Genomic DNA, 14,072 nt, shown 5'->3' with positions numbered 1-14,072 from the left:
CCTGCCAACTGTATATACGTTCAGTCTCTGCTTGTTTATATCCATGCTCTCCAATGGGCTTACATCTATTTACCCTCCTCTGTTTTTCTATTTACATTCTCTTGTTCCCACTTTCCAACCGGCCCCCTGGCTGATCATGTTTCCCCTCTCCCTGATGGCGTCTGTCTTTACAACGCGGGGCTTTTTAGGTGCCATATCCATTCCCGTTCTCTCCTCCTTAGCCCCTGTGATGCAGCGATCGTAAGCTTAGTCATGCCCCCCTAGGCCATAATCGCAACTGCGTGTCTGCGCCATTCAGAGAGAGGCTATTTCAGTGGTCTACCTCTAACGCAGACTGAACGATTTCAGATGGAGCCCTCGGCCCATCTAAAACACTTGATCAAGCCCTGCTCTGTCCGTGGGAGGCGCATTGATGGAATGGGGAATTTGATGCGGGTTCAGATTCCGACGCAACATGCCTCAATTTCTCATTTTCATGTGCTACATGATTGATATGGGAGAGAATGGCTCCGAGCGGCTCTTTCACCTGCAGATGGGTATCTCACACTTAGATTGCCCCGCTACTCTTTAGGGGGAAGACATTTACCGACACGCAACGGGGCGACGTGAGAGGAAGCGATTTGTTTTCTTGTTCTACTCTGTCGCTGCGAGGTCGCCGTTCTGGCTTGTTGACAAACGTCTGAAGACCCCCTGTTGCGTGCCATCGATTTCAACCCATCCATCTCCTCTTTGTCCTCACGTCAAAAAGGTTGCGGCACGTGGAAACGCATTGCTCCGCAACTGACGGAAAAATCGGAATGCGCTTCTTCTTACCACTCTGAAGGAATAAAACAAGAAGTGAGATTCAAAGTGCAAGTTCTGATCAATCATTACGGCCCGACTCCCCCATCCCTAACCCCTGCAACCCCCAAACACTCCTACCTCCTCCTCCTCCCTGGATCGATACTCATAGAAATTTCATGAACTTTAAACTGTGATTGACAGTAGAGGCAGGGCGCGCAGGCTGCTTTAAAGTGGAGAGCCACCAGGGAAGATGAAGAGAAACCCACCCCAGCCTCTTCAAACACGCAGACAACACAGACTCGCTCGCACTAAAAAAACCACACACTTTTAATTACGGCTTGAACGCGCTTTGCTGTTATGGCAGCAATTAGGAAAGCTGAGCTAACCTCGGTTTACCCCTGTGTGACACCGCACTATGAAAAACTGTCTGGCTTTTTAGGGACAGATAATAATCAACAAATGATTCTCACTTTTGGTCAGACGTCACATTAACGGAGCAAGATGTTCAGAAAGCACGTGTTCTATACCACTTCACGGGTGTCTGTCATTTTGTATGCGGGAAGTAAGATCAGTGGAATAAAAGAGGAGGTTGAGTATTTGATGAGCTGCTGAGGGCTTTTCTCCACCAGGGGAATGGGTCGTTCCTCTACAGAGCCGAGAATCATATCACTATCAAAGGAGTCACTTTTCTTTTAAAGAGGAGACCTGTGGAACCAATGTTGGATAATTAGTCGTTTCATGAGGGGACACTTTAGGCTGTGACTCCAAAATAATAACAGGCTCCTCAGGTGGGGGGAAGTATGGCTTTGAGGCACACTTCCTTGACGTGTCACTCAACTTAATCAAGGCACTACAGAGGCAATTACCCAGCAGATGATTAACATATCTAGCCGGTAAGGCAAACGGATGCAAGTGGTAATCAGCATGGCTGCGTCACTGCTCGGTCTCCGAGGAGAGAGAAAGAGAGAGAGGAGGAGTAACGGAAGAAGCTTGGTGTGTTAATGTCACTTCCACTTCAGTCTTTCCACACTGGAAATGTTCGCTACATTCAAGTCACTGCACACATTTCCATATATCAGAGAGTTGGTGCTGTGTAGTTATTATAGGGCTGGGAATCGCCAACTACCTCGCGATATGATTGGAATACATACATCATTATTCAATACATCAATATGGTTTTAATATCTCTTGGGCCTTATAGAGCCTCATAGACAGATGAAGAAAAATTTTGGCCAGAGAAAATTCCGTGAAATACCATCTTTAGTTTTTGACCAAAAGAAAAAAAAGTGGACAAACAGAAGTGGAAAATTTGATCTGAAACAGTATAGTTTAAAATTCAGAAAAGCATTTATAGAGTTATAGAAAACAAATATTTAAAATTATTATTATTATTTTTAAATAATTAAATAAATTTTTTAAGATTATTATTAATAATTATAATTTAAAATAATAATTTTGCTGTTCTGGCCAAGAATTTTTATTTTGGTGCCTAGCCAACAAATATTGTCACCCACACACATACTGTGTGTGTATATATATATATATATATATATATATATATATATATATATGTGTGTGTGTGTGTGTGTGTGTGTTATTATGTGATTGTTTCAGCATACCCCTAAGATTTACGCAAATACAAAAACATCAATTAGTAAATACTCTTGACAAACTCTTGGCTTGCAGGAAAGAGAAAAGTTATGATGTCTGCTTCTCTAACCTTTGAAATTTGACAATATATAAGCAGACAGGTTACGGATTCCACTAAAAGGCTGCACTGGAGCTACTGTGAAAGTATCTCACCAACATACGCCACAGACAGGATACTGCTGACAGACCACCTCCTAGTGCGAGACTCTCGAACACATCGGCGTCCAAGCTGTGAAACAACTGAACGAAATGATGACATCATGCCGGGTCCTGTTCTACGTGCTCGGCAGCCCCGCAGAGCTCATCCAGTGGAACGTTCCGCTAATGTGTTCCATCTGCCTGTGCTGAGGATGAAAAGGTAACAAAGTGGCCCATTGTTCCACGGCCTGGGCAACAAGTGCACTGCTCCTGGTCCCTCTCCGAGCTCTGACTATGGGAACGGTCTTTGAGAAACATCAGCCACCGCGTCCACATAGCCTGTGCCATTAAGCTTTAGTGCCAGTTTTAAAGAGCTTATGTAGAGGATGGCGCCAGAACCTCTGGCTGATGTGAGAACACAGCGAGCGGGTTCCAAGACCAGCCCATGATTTTAAGTTGCATACCAGCTGGGTGCTCCGTGGTTTTCCAATCAACTCCCTGGGCCTCAGGCTGCAGCAATTACATAGCTAGATTGAGAAAATCTTTGTTGTATGGCTTTGACATCCAATCCCACCCTTACAATGATTCCCAACATCTGTTCCAGCCCTACATTCCCGCATTTCCAGAAGTCTCTTAGTCCCTTCCTCACATTGTTATGAACCTAAAGATATTCTGAAGAATGTTTGAATGTTTCAACCGTTTTTGTCTGTACATGGAAATCAATGGGGTCAAAAACTACAACACTGGATCCTATTGACTTGCATTGGTAGGGATGCAAAAACACGGACATGGTAGGAGTGCAAAGATAAATACAAATATTCGGGATGAACCAAAATTTCGGCCACCGAAAATGACACAGGTTTTTGACCAAAAGATAAAAAAGTTGAAAATTTTATCAGAAACTGTTACTTTAAAAATCATTCAAATAATTACAATAATAATTTTATAAGATATAAATAAAAATAATTAAAATTGTGCTGTCAAACGATTAATCGCAATTAACCACATCCAAAATAAAAGTTTTTGTATTCATAATGTGTGTCTGTACTGTGTATATGCGTTATGTATATATAAATACACACACATGCATGTATACATTTAAGAAAAATGTTGTTTATATATTATATATATATATATATATATATATAAATTATAATATAAATATATACATGTAAATACATGAAAATATTTTCAAAATATATACTCTATGTGTGTGTATTCATATATACATAATAAATATACACAGTACACACACATATATTATGTAAACAAAAACTTTTATTTTGGATGTGATTAATCGCGATTAATCATTTGACAGCACTAATAAACATGTGTTTATCCCCCCCGGTTTCACAGACAAAGCTTAAGCTAGTCCCAGACTAAAATACATGTTTGAGCTGTCTCAGCTGAAAATATCTTGCTCTGACATATCTTAAAATATGTCAGTGTCATTGTTCTGTGTCAAGATGCACACCTTAATGTTTTCTTCTAAGGCATTTTTATAAAAGTTGCTTAAGTATTTTAATTTATCTAAGACCTAGTCCTGGCTTAAGGTAAGCCCCGTTTGTGAAACTGGGCCTATATTACCCAAAATTCAGTTTTTGTGCCTAAAAATAATTGGAAAAAATAATTAAATTAGTTGAAAAAAAACATGCAAATTTACAAATAATTCTAATTTAAAATAATAATTTTCAGTTTCCAATAATTCCAGTTTCATAGTACAGTCGGTTGTGGCAATTGTATAATCTATATACTTGTGCACTTAGAGCGACCAAAAACATATACACCCTACCTTCCAAACCCTTTGGGACTGCGCCAGCCTACTCTACAACCCCATGACAGCCATTAACGTCACAAAACAACCCCTTTTCTACAATTTATACTTAAACAAACCAAAATATAGTACTGGAAATGGGTTGAGCAGGTGGTCAGGGAGGAAGTTCACCCTGCCCCTGCCCATTTTGTAACCCAGCACCCTTTAAGCAACCCTGAGCTTTTTAAACAAAAGGTCTCACCCAGCAAAGATGCTACAGCTCTTGTTTGCAATGCCAAAGGCTGTCAGCCTGGAAGGCATCAGGCATGTTCTGACAGGCACATTGGTGCCCAGGAGAACAGTGCTCTTCATATTAACAGTCCCGCACCTCCAGTATCCTCTCAGCCTCTGTTTCTAGGATATTGTGCAATTGCTTGGAATGCATGCAGCACCACTAAGGGAATATAAGCCCTCCCCTTTCAGGAAGTGAAGAGGATGTTTCAGATACAAGTTTTATTTCTGCTGGATCTTCTTGACTGAGGCAATCAAATAAAACGCTATACCCAAAAGGCCAAGTCAAATGCTGACTTTTTGATGCCCCAAATACAGCTCGAATGCTTGCAAACCAGAGGCACGGTTTGCTGTCGTTTAGCTGTATCATACTGAATACATTACTTCTGGTCACATGTATTATTATTATGATTATAATGACAGAGGCAGTAAGTTACAGGCGATTGGGAGGGTTGTGTTAGCGTAGGCTGGATCCATGCCGCCAGTCTCAGAGCTTGTAATGTATAGATCAATGTGGCCGTAGGGGAAAGAGGATCAATGGCTGTTGAGTTATTGCAGTATTTGGCTACTGATTTTAGAGAGCTGTGTTTTCCCAGGAAAGTCAATACCCTTAGGCTCTTCACACTCATCTCGCCCTCCTTCCTCTAACCCAACACCTGGGGAGTCTTAACCCCCTGAGACAGAGAGAGAGAGAGAGAGAGAGACAAGAGCTGGTGGACTGAAGGACTTAATGATGCATGCAGGCAGAAGGGAGAACTAACAGAATAAGAGTGAAGATCTCTCCGAAGGGAGAGCGGCAGAGAACAGAGTAAATGTGAGAAAGCAACAGAGCCGTAATAGTTATCAGGTACCAGCTGCAACACTGAAAGTGAGAATGGACTTAACATTCTGCTAATCTAACAAGATGTCCTAACTAGCCCATGCCACATGTGAAATGCTTTCAGGGAATTTGGACAGAGCCAGTCTTTGACATTTCCCTGTAGTGCTAGGAATGGTAAAAGCCACAGCTAGCAGGTGCAGAGCAGACTTGTGTGATATTTAGACTTTTAATTTACAATTCAATAACCAGATAATCAGAAAATCAGAAATAATCAGAATTTCAGTTGAAATATGACATTATAAAGTTGTAATTTTGTACAATTTTTATATAGTTTAATTTTTATTTTAATATAATCAATATATGAATAATAGTAAATATTTAATTTATTTTTTCATTTAAAAAAATTGAATGTAATTTTTTTAATTAAAATTCTATGGATTTTTTTGAATGGTCAATAATGATCAATTTAAAGGAATAGTTCACCCAAAAATGAAAATTACCCCATAATTTACTCACCCCCAAGCCATCCTAGGTGTATATGACTTTCTTCTTTCAGACGAACACAGTCGGAGTTGTTTTAAAATTTATCCTGGCTCTTCCAAGCTTGGTAATGGTGGTGGATAGTGGCCAAATAAATTCCATCAAAACAAAAAAGAATAAATCCCGCACACTATCCGCACTTGCAAATGTATCAAAATATAAATTTATTCACTCACAATGTTTCAATCCATGACCTTCATCAGGCCTTCATGTCATGGACCAATACGTTGTGAGTGAACAAATTTTTATTTTGACACATTTGCAAGTTTGCGGATAGTGTGTGGGATTTATTCTTTTTTTAAGTTGGATCTGTTTTTTTGATCGTTTTTCCTACGCATCTATTGATTACCTACAGGTGTGCAAGGGTAATTGTTAAATAAAAATTCCAACAAAATTTTTACTGAAAAATTGAATTGAATTCTGAATTTTACTAAGCCGTAGTGGAATATCTCTCTAGCCGCAGATGCTTCAGTTTGAAGACTGTGAGATCACTTCCTGTGATGGCAGTGTTAACGGCAGTGATATCGGAGAAGACATGCTTTGAACACTGCTGCTCTGGCTTTCCACTTCAGCACAGATAAGACAGTCAACCTATAATCAGTGGAATGGGCACATTGACCGTCTTTGATGCATTTCTGGGGTCCATTACTGCTAATGAAAGGCAGATAAAAGGAATATGATAAAAATAATTTGTGTCTGCACTGAGATGCCAGTTTCCTTCGCCAATGTACGTATCCCACTCCCATTCCCTACGGCCTGAACGCTTAATTTCTGATGACCTAAATGTATCTCTTTCAAAATATTCAAACTGGCTTGTGTTCATCTGGAAGTGTCTGACGATAAGGAGTGAGCTTTTTTTCGAGCTGGAATGCAGTGTAAAGTTGAGCTCACTGGGGCTTATGGGAAGTCTCTGGTGGGAAAGACATCACTGAGGTTAGATGCACTCTCATTCCTCTTCAATTATACACAGTCTGCCTATTCAGTATTTAAAAGCCCGCTTCATTTCACATTCATGAATATCACACATCTCTGGCACAGTAAATAAGTTGCTGGATGTACGTCAGTGAATCCACAAACTAAAATATGAATGCGTGAATCTAATTTGCAGCGTACAATGAAAATGATTTTGAGAAACAGCAAGAGTATGCATGCATACAGTCTCCAAACTGTATATATATATGCATGTATTCATTTTATATTGTATTTTTAATAATAAAGTAAATATATTTTATAAAGTATAATCAATTTTGTATGAATATATTCTCTTTATCCTCTATCTTCTATGACCTTATGTTCACTTTTGTCTCTGTGTTCTGATTCAGAGATATTATACAGGTCCTGTTTCATTCATCCTTACAATTTGCAACACGCTTCCTTCGCGCTGAGAATATTCTTTTGAACTTTAAGAAAAATTCAAGCTATTCACAATGCAGGATTCATAAAAGCGGCGTGGCATACACCTGTCAGTCAAATCATCTTGTCGGTCCGAGCAGACATTAGCATTGCAAAGGAACGGTCGAAGGTAAGACAGGGCCGTCCTGTCCATTGTAAAGTTGTCTCTTTTTGCTGCTTACACGGCAAATGCATCTGAATGAGAGGTGCTTTGAACAAAGAACGTGGGAAACACACTGAGATAAAGCTGATGTATAACAGAAAGCCTGAACACAGGCCTCTTTTTCTTTCTCTTTTATGACCATCGCTGTGACATTTTCTTATCACACCAAACAGTCCTAGATCTGACCTTTCGCCTACTTTGACTGGCATCTGGATTATTCTGATGGAATAATCGGTGTATGAAAAGCATCGATTTGACTAAATGATACTCGTCCTGCCCGTTGGACACAAGAGAACAGCCAAAAGTAAAGACACCACCGCTAGTGTGGAGTCAGAAATGACCTGCTAACGGTATGCCATCTTGGGAAAGCGTCTTTATGGACTGCAAATAATATTTTAAGCTAACAAAGGCAGGCACTTGATAAAATGGACAAAGAAGACATGCAAAGATCGACCTCTGAGAAAGATGACAGAAATGTATTCTGATGCTGGAGATGGTGGCAAGGGCTCCAGGCAGTTGCAAAGTGTTGTATACCTGTGTAGACGAAACGTCCCGGAGCTCCTTTGCAGAACTGCTTGGACTTGTAGGAGAGTGTGACCTCCACGACCCCAGGGATGTGTCTAGGGGGCGTCTGCACCCGGATAGCGTGAGGTGTGATGAGCTAGAAGCCATCAGAGCACACGTTCAGTGGTCAGCACTCAATACACAAGCACTGTCTTCAATGTAAACACAGTTAATGCTGAAGCTAAAGAGTGATTCATTACTCAAAGGACACAGTTATAGATTTTAGCCATATACTGTAATAGGATCTGTTATGTTATAATGTCTTGTTTGTCTCTAAAAATGTTTTTTATTTATTTTTTTGGTAACATTAAACATTAAACTACAGAGCTTTCAAGTTATTTAAACTCATTAGATTTATCCAAAGCATAGAGATGGCACTGTATTCTTTTGAATAAATATTTTAAAGATAATAAATATTTAAACAATAATTATTTTTTTAACAATTTTATTAGTAAAATAATTTGGCTCTTTTAAAATAAAATAAAATAAAATAAAAGTACGAAAGGTATGGCTAAGTAATATATTTGTAAGACCAATGTTTAAAAATAGATATATTTTAATATTACTAATTTAATTTATATTATTAAAATAAATTGGATCTTTAAAATAAATTAATAATATAATAAAAATAAATTAATAATATATAATATTAAGTAAAATATAATTAAATAATAATAATAATAATAATACAAAATATTCTTAAAAAACCTACTTCACTCCAAACAAGCATTGTGCCGAAGACCACTTGTAAACCGTCAAAGAAGTTGTCCCCAATGATGATGACGGTGGCCCCCCCAGTCGTCCATCCTTCACTGGGACTGATGGCCTTAATGCATGGAGTGGCTGCTTCGGAAAACAATATCACAACACAAGCACTGAGTTAGAGCGGGTCAGCGTCAACGTTCACACAACTTTTGGGAAATGTTATCATTAAACTAATTAGCATTTACCAGTGTTTTACTCTACTCTCCATATACCCCAAATGCAAATGAAAAAACTGAAAAACAGGAAGTCTGATGACTGTAAAAGCTCATTTGATTTTTTTTCTTTGGTGTCTGTGCATCACTCAGCTCAATAAAACCATTAAGTTCTTTTTTTTTTGGTCTTTTATCGTAAATCCGTCTTTGAGCAGGCGGTATGGAGACAGACAGGCTGACTGAACGACTGGCCCAGTCTCCACTGGCTATGGACGGGAATTGATTGGTCGCAGCTCGGTGAGCTAACAGGCAAACCGAGGGGCTCTTGGTGCAACTTCAGACCACATTACTGCATATAGTGCTGTACACCAGCGGCCACTTTCCTCCAACATCAACACGGGAATGCAAAGTTCCCAAACTTTTGACTCAAAATCACTTCTGATTGCTTTTGAAAGTTCTCTTTGTTGCGCAAGTAAACATCTCTGGAAATTTTGATACCTGTGAAAATGAATAGATGAAAGTAAACAACCGTTGGGCGTGATTTGCATTCACCTGTTGGGGTGTAATGGAACAGCTGTTCTCTTTCACAATATCTGCATGGGTATTCTAGTGTGTTCAAGATGAAAGCCTGCCCATCTCCCACAATGCACTGCCATCAGTGACTACCTCTTCATGTGTTGGTCTTTGGAGAATTACAGAAGAGTCTAACTAAAAGTAGAGCAGCGACTTTCCTTTTCCTCGATTGGGACACAGGAGTGCCGGTGATTCCACAGTGATGGTTTTCACACAAAACAGTCACAGAGCTAATCACACAATTTCCCACATACAGGGACTGTTCTGAGTTCAGCTGGGAGGTGAATCTCTACACACACTTTCAGTATTTCATATCAAAGCGACATTACCCAGTGCAGCCCCTTCAGATAGTCAAATGTGAGGTTTCCTGTACTCTGAGAACTAGGTGAGGAAGTAGCAAGTAGCACTAACAAGCTTGACTTTTTCTTCATTATAGTAAATGTGGTTTGAATATCAAACTTATACTGGCATTCAAACGTCTGGGGTCGGTACAATTTTCTGATGTATTCAAAACAAGTAAAGATGCTCACCAAGGCTGCAATTATTTAATCAAAAACACACATAAAAAAAACATTATTACAATTCAAAATAACCATTTTCTATTTTAACATATTTTAAAATGAATAGCGAAGTTAGCAAAGCTGAATTTTCAGCATCATTTCTCCAGTCTTCAGTGTCACATGATCCTTCAGAAATCATTCATACATTGTGGATTCTTTGATAAGCAAAGTTTAAAAGACTGGCATTTATTTGAAATAGAAATCACTATAATATCTTTACTGTTACTTTTGATCATTTTAATGCATCCTTGCTGAATAAAAGTATTAATTCCTTTCAAAAAATCTTACTGACCCCAAACTTTTGAACAAAAGTGTATATAAGGCACAGTAATATTATTTGATGGATTTAACATAAATAACGTCACAGGAAACTAAATGTGCATATTTTGGTGAAGTTCACGTCTTACCTTCAGAAGGGTCCAGGCGTCGCGCCCTCCGCCCATGTTTGGAGTTGTTGTGGACGAACATGTTATCTGACACAGCCAGGACATGGCCGTCCACATTGACTGTGGTGGACACCACCACCTATGGAGACACCAAAGCATCTTTACAACCTGTTTGTGTGCATGTAAAACCACATTTTTTGTCTGTTCATGTGCATTCTCACCTGAAATCGCCTCATGTCTCTGGGATTCCCTGCATTTTTCAAACAGTTCTGATTACACTTGAGAAAGAATTTCAGGAAAAATCTGCAAAAGAAAGACAAAAACACTTTTAAGCAACTCGAACACAACGAAAACACTCAAGGACAACAGCATCCATATGTAAACAGCCGCCAATGAGTGATTTAGCCCACTTTTGAAGACACTCTGTGTAGACGTGTGATATGCAATTAGAGTTGAAGTTTGATTTTTCTTCCTTTATATCGAAGACCAACTCTAGCTTTGTTGATTTACTCGTATTTTTACCTCAGCCTGGCGCTATTGATCGGGAATGGATATCAATGAAGATGAGCCGTAATAGCCTCCGCTGCTGGAGGTGGGCTACAGTACGAAATGGATTGCAGTCTTAATGCATTTCCCCTGGCTGGTAATCTCTATGCATTCATCTCCAGGACCATAAGCCCCACTATTTTGATGGAGTGCTTTCCTTTTAATTGCCACATTATCACAATAATAATCCGGGCAGTTAACAACCAGCAAGGTCGCAGACAGCCATGTCACATTAACCACAGGATAACCTCCGCCGCTGCCGCCCCACGGAGCGCACAGAGAGAAGGATGCTGGGAGAAAAAGCAGCGAGAGAAGCCCCGTCTGCTATATAAATGGCCAGCATCTGCAGACGCCATTGATTTCTCCCTAATAAGACAGTAACAATATCTTTAAAAACACACGGTGCTAACTCAAGCGATTTTTTAGAACCACACTTTACCGCATGACATAATCACCATATATACTTTAACCCCATCAGCGCTCTTATGGAGAGATAGCTAGGAAAGAGAGAAATCCGGTGAGAAAGACGGAGAGAAAGGGAGAAAGCCTGCTCTCTTTAGCTGGTATCGACTGATACTTGATCTGGGTTGCTCTGTTGGCTGCTAATGCCCTTTATGGCCATGGAATACAATAATATGGGGAACCCATCCCTGAGCTCCATTCATATGATATTGGAGTCCTTGGAAGGAGAGATATGGATCAATAAGGATTGAATTAAAACACAGCAGGAGACAAGGGCTGTAAGTGAAGCTCTTCTCAGATATTAGAGGAGTACTGTGTTTATACACCGCCCCAGTCACCATCTGAAAGTAGAGAATCCTGCCTGAATCGTGGGCTGAAACCCGTCCCGCTTTGGCGGTTCTGGAACAGAGTGGCGAAACACAGAAGAGAAGAGGGGGAGAAAGAGAGAGAGATGAGGGCGTGGAGGGGGAGAGAGAAGCACGTGACTGGAGAGAGTCTCGTAGGTCTAGACTTCTCCATCTGCCACTGGGCAGGAGTTGACAGGGAATGTGAGATTCCAGGTCTCATCCTGGAAAAGCGGCAACACTTCAAAGCAGGTCGGCTCCCTTCGGATCGGAGCAGGACTAGCCCAGTGTTTGGAAGTGTGCGGGATGAGGGGGGAAGAGCTGCTTTTAGATGACAAGGCTCGGGGTGGAACGGAGATCTCAGACAGGAAAATGGGGGCGAGTGGAAAGATACAAGAAGGGCAGATTCTGAAAGAGTCCAGTGTAACCAGCAGACTTTAAAGGAATATTCTGGGTTAAATGCAATTTAAGCTGTATCAACAGCAAGTTTGAACCGGTTGTTCATAACCACATAAAATATTTAGACTAAAATCAAGAAATGCACAGAAATGCATGTTTATGGGGTCATTTTTCTATGCTCACCCTAGAGATGTTGCAATTCTCAAATATTTTGCAACGATAAAAATAAATGTCATTATACTGCGTAATTAACAAAAAAGTCAATATTACAATTATATACAAAAATTCTATGGTATATTTATGTTTATGTATATTTATAACTATATTTGAGAAATTCTATCATATATACAGGTAAAAGACATATCAGCATTATAGCAGCCATTGGACTATTGAAAATAAATAATTAAAATACATTATCCTTGCTAATTAGCACAGAATGACAGAATAAAAGCAAAAAAAAAAAAAAAAGGAATCACATATACAACAATCGTATCATATCATTGTCACTTTCAGAAATACAGAGCGTTTTCATTTCCAAGTGTGGATACATGTCATCCTGAAGTCCCCTCGAGGCCTTTGCAATGACTGATATTGTATCTGTGATGCAAAGACCCCAGTATGAAACGGACAGACGGCTATAGGAAAAGACAGAATGACAGAACAGGCGAAATTGAGGTGTGGACAGAGAAAGACAGAGAGAGAAGGGAAAGACTAACTCTCACGCTGAACCTCTCCCTCCCCATCTAAAACTTATTAAAACAACATAAATAATTAATGACCTTCTAGAGCCAGGGCTCGGTTATTAGTCTCAACGTTTCTTTTTCTCCATCCTTCTCTCTGTCTCTCTTTCTGTCTTTTGCTGTCTCTCTCTCTTTCTGCTCTTAAAAAAGTGGGTAAAGATAATGAGGGAGTTGGCGTCTCTGTTGTAAGCCGTCACCTCATTACGCTGGCCTGCAATCAATTACAGGGGGATGTGTGGCCCTGTCAGTCCCTAATGTGCCTCCAACTCCGAGTCAGGAATTACTGCTGGTCTACAGCACCCTCTCCACTTCTCTCTCCCCATCCCTCTGTCTCTAACTCGAGGTACTGGCAAGGAAGGGGCTCTGGGGCCATAAAGAGACTAGAAGGCTGTGAAGGCCAGGGTCTCTCACCTGTAGCTCTGAGAAAAGCCCCTCATCTAGACTTGACCTTGAACACCTGACTATTTACAAGTCTTCAATACATGCAGAAAGGGAGTTTGGGTTGTTTTATGGGTGATGCTGGTGAGCAAATGGTATGTTTGGTGGTATGTTTTAGTCACTCTGATGGACAAAACCTGAGAGCTTGTTAATAAAAAAAAGAGCAAAGTGTAAAATCTGAGCAAAATTATTATGGAATTAGAAGTCCCAGAGGAAAACTGTTACTCTTTCAAAGCTCAGGACACCTAATAGGGTTTGCTTTTGTGTTTCACTGAAGTCTCAACTTCGTATCTCCTAAAACTCCATAAGAGAAATAAAAATACAAAGAAATGAGGCGCAGTATGAGTATAGCCGTATAAGATTATTGTGGGTAGTACAGCTCAGATAATTTGGTCTCTCAAGAATTTGATAAGTTCATATGGAGATTTCAAACATTTTACTGCAGACTTTGGTGTCTTGGCATATCTGAGCACAGTTTGAGATATTGTTGAGATCTTTTCCAAAACTCTAGAGGAGACACGTGGGAGATTATTAGTGCCACTGGAGAAAAATCTCATAAAATGCAGATTACCATTCAATATCCTTGGTATCTAAGAGGGGGGAAAAAACGGAA

General features: G+C 39.9%; 1 protein-coding gene across 14 annotated transcripts in view; it reads right to left on the bottom strand.

The window, feature by feature from the left end:
- The window catches only part of LOC131553612 (transcription factor COE3), a 122,561-nt gene that overhangs the window by 24,098 nt on the left and 84,391 nt on the right, over window positions 1-14,072 (bottom strand). For 11 of the 14 annotated variants that reach the window (XM_058798381.1, XM_058798380.1, XM_058798384.1 and 8 more), the window contains 4 exons: window positions 10,752-10,833; window positions 10,552-10,669; window positions 8,807-8,940; window positions 8,065-8,191 (listed from right to left, as the gene is read on the bottom strand). In XM_058798381.1, the coding sequence (XP_058654364.1) occupies window positions 8,065-8,191; window positions 8,807-8,940; window positions 10,552-10,669; window positions 10,752-10,833 (461 nt within the window). The remainder of the gene's footprint in view (window positions 1-8,064; window positions 8,192-8,806; window positions 8,941-10,551; window positions 10,670-10,751; window positions 10,834-14,072) is intronic. The other 3 variants (XM_058798382.1, XM_058798387.1, XM_058798392.1) reach the window with 1 other exon arrangement.

This window comes from Onychostoma macrolepis, chromosome 14 (genome assembly GCF_012432095.1).
Source record: "Onychostoma macrolepis isolate SWU-2019 chromosome 14, ASM1243209v1, whole genome shotgun sequence".
NCBI classification, from domain to species: Eukaryota; Metazoa; Chordata; class Actinopteri; order Cypriniformes; family Cyprinidae; genus Onychostoma; species Onychostoma macrolepis.
Note: the sequence above shows the minus strand (reverse complement) of the source record. Positions and strands in the feature narration are given on the sequence as shown.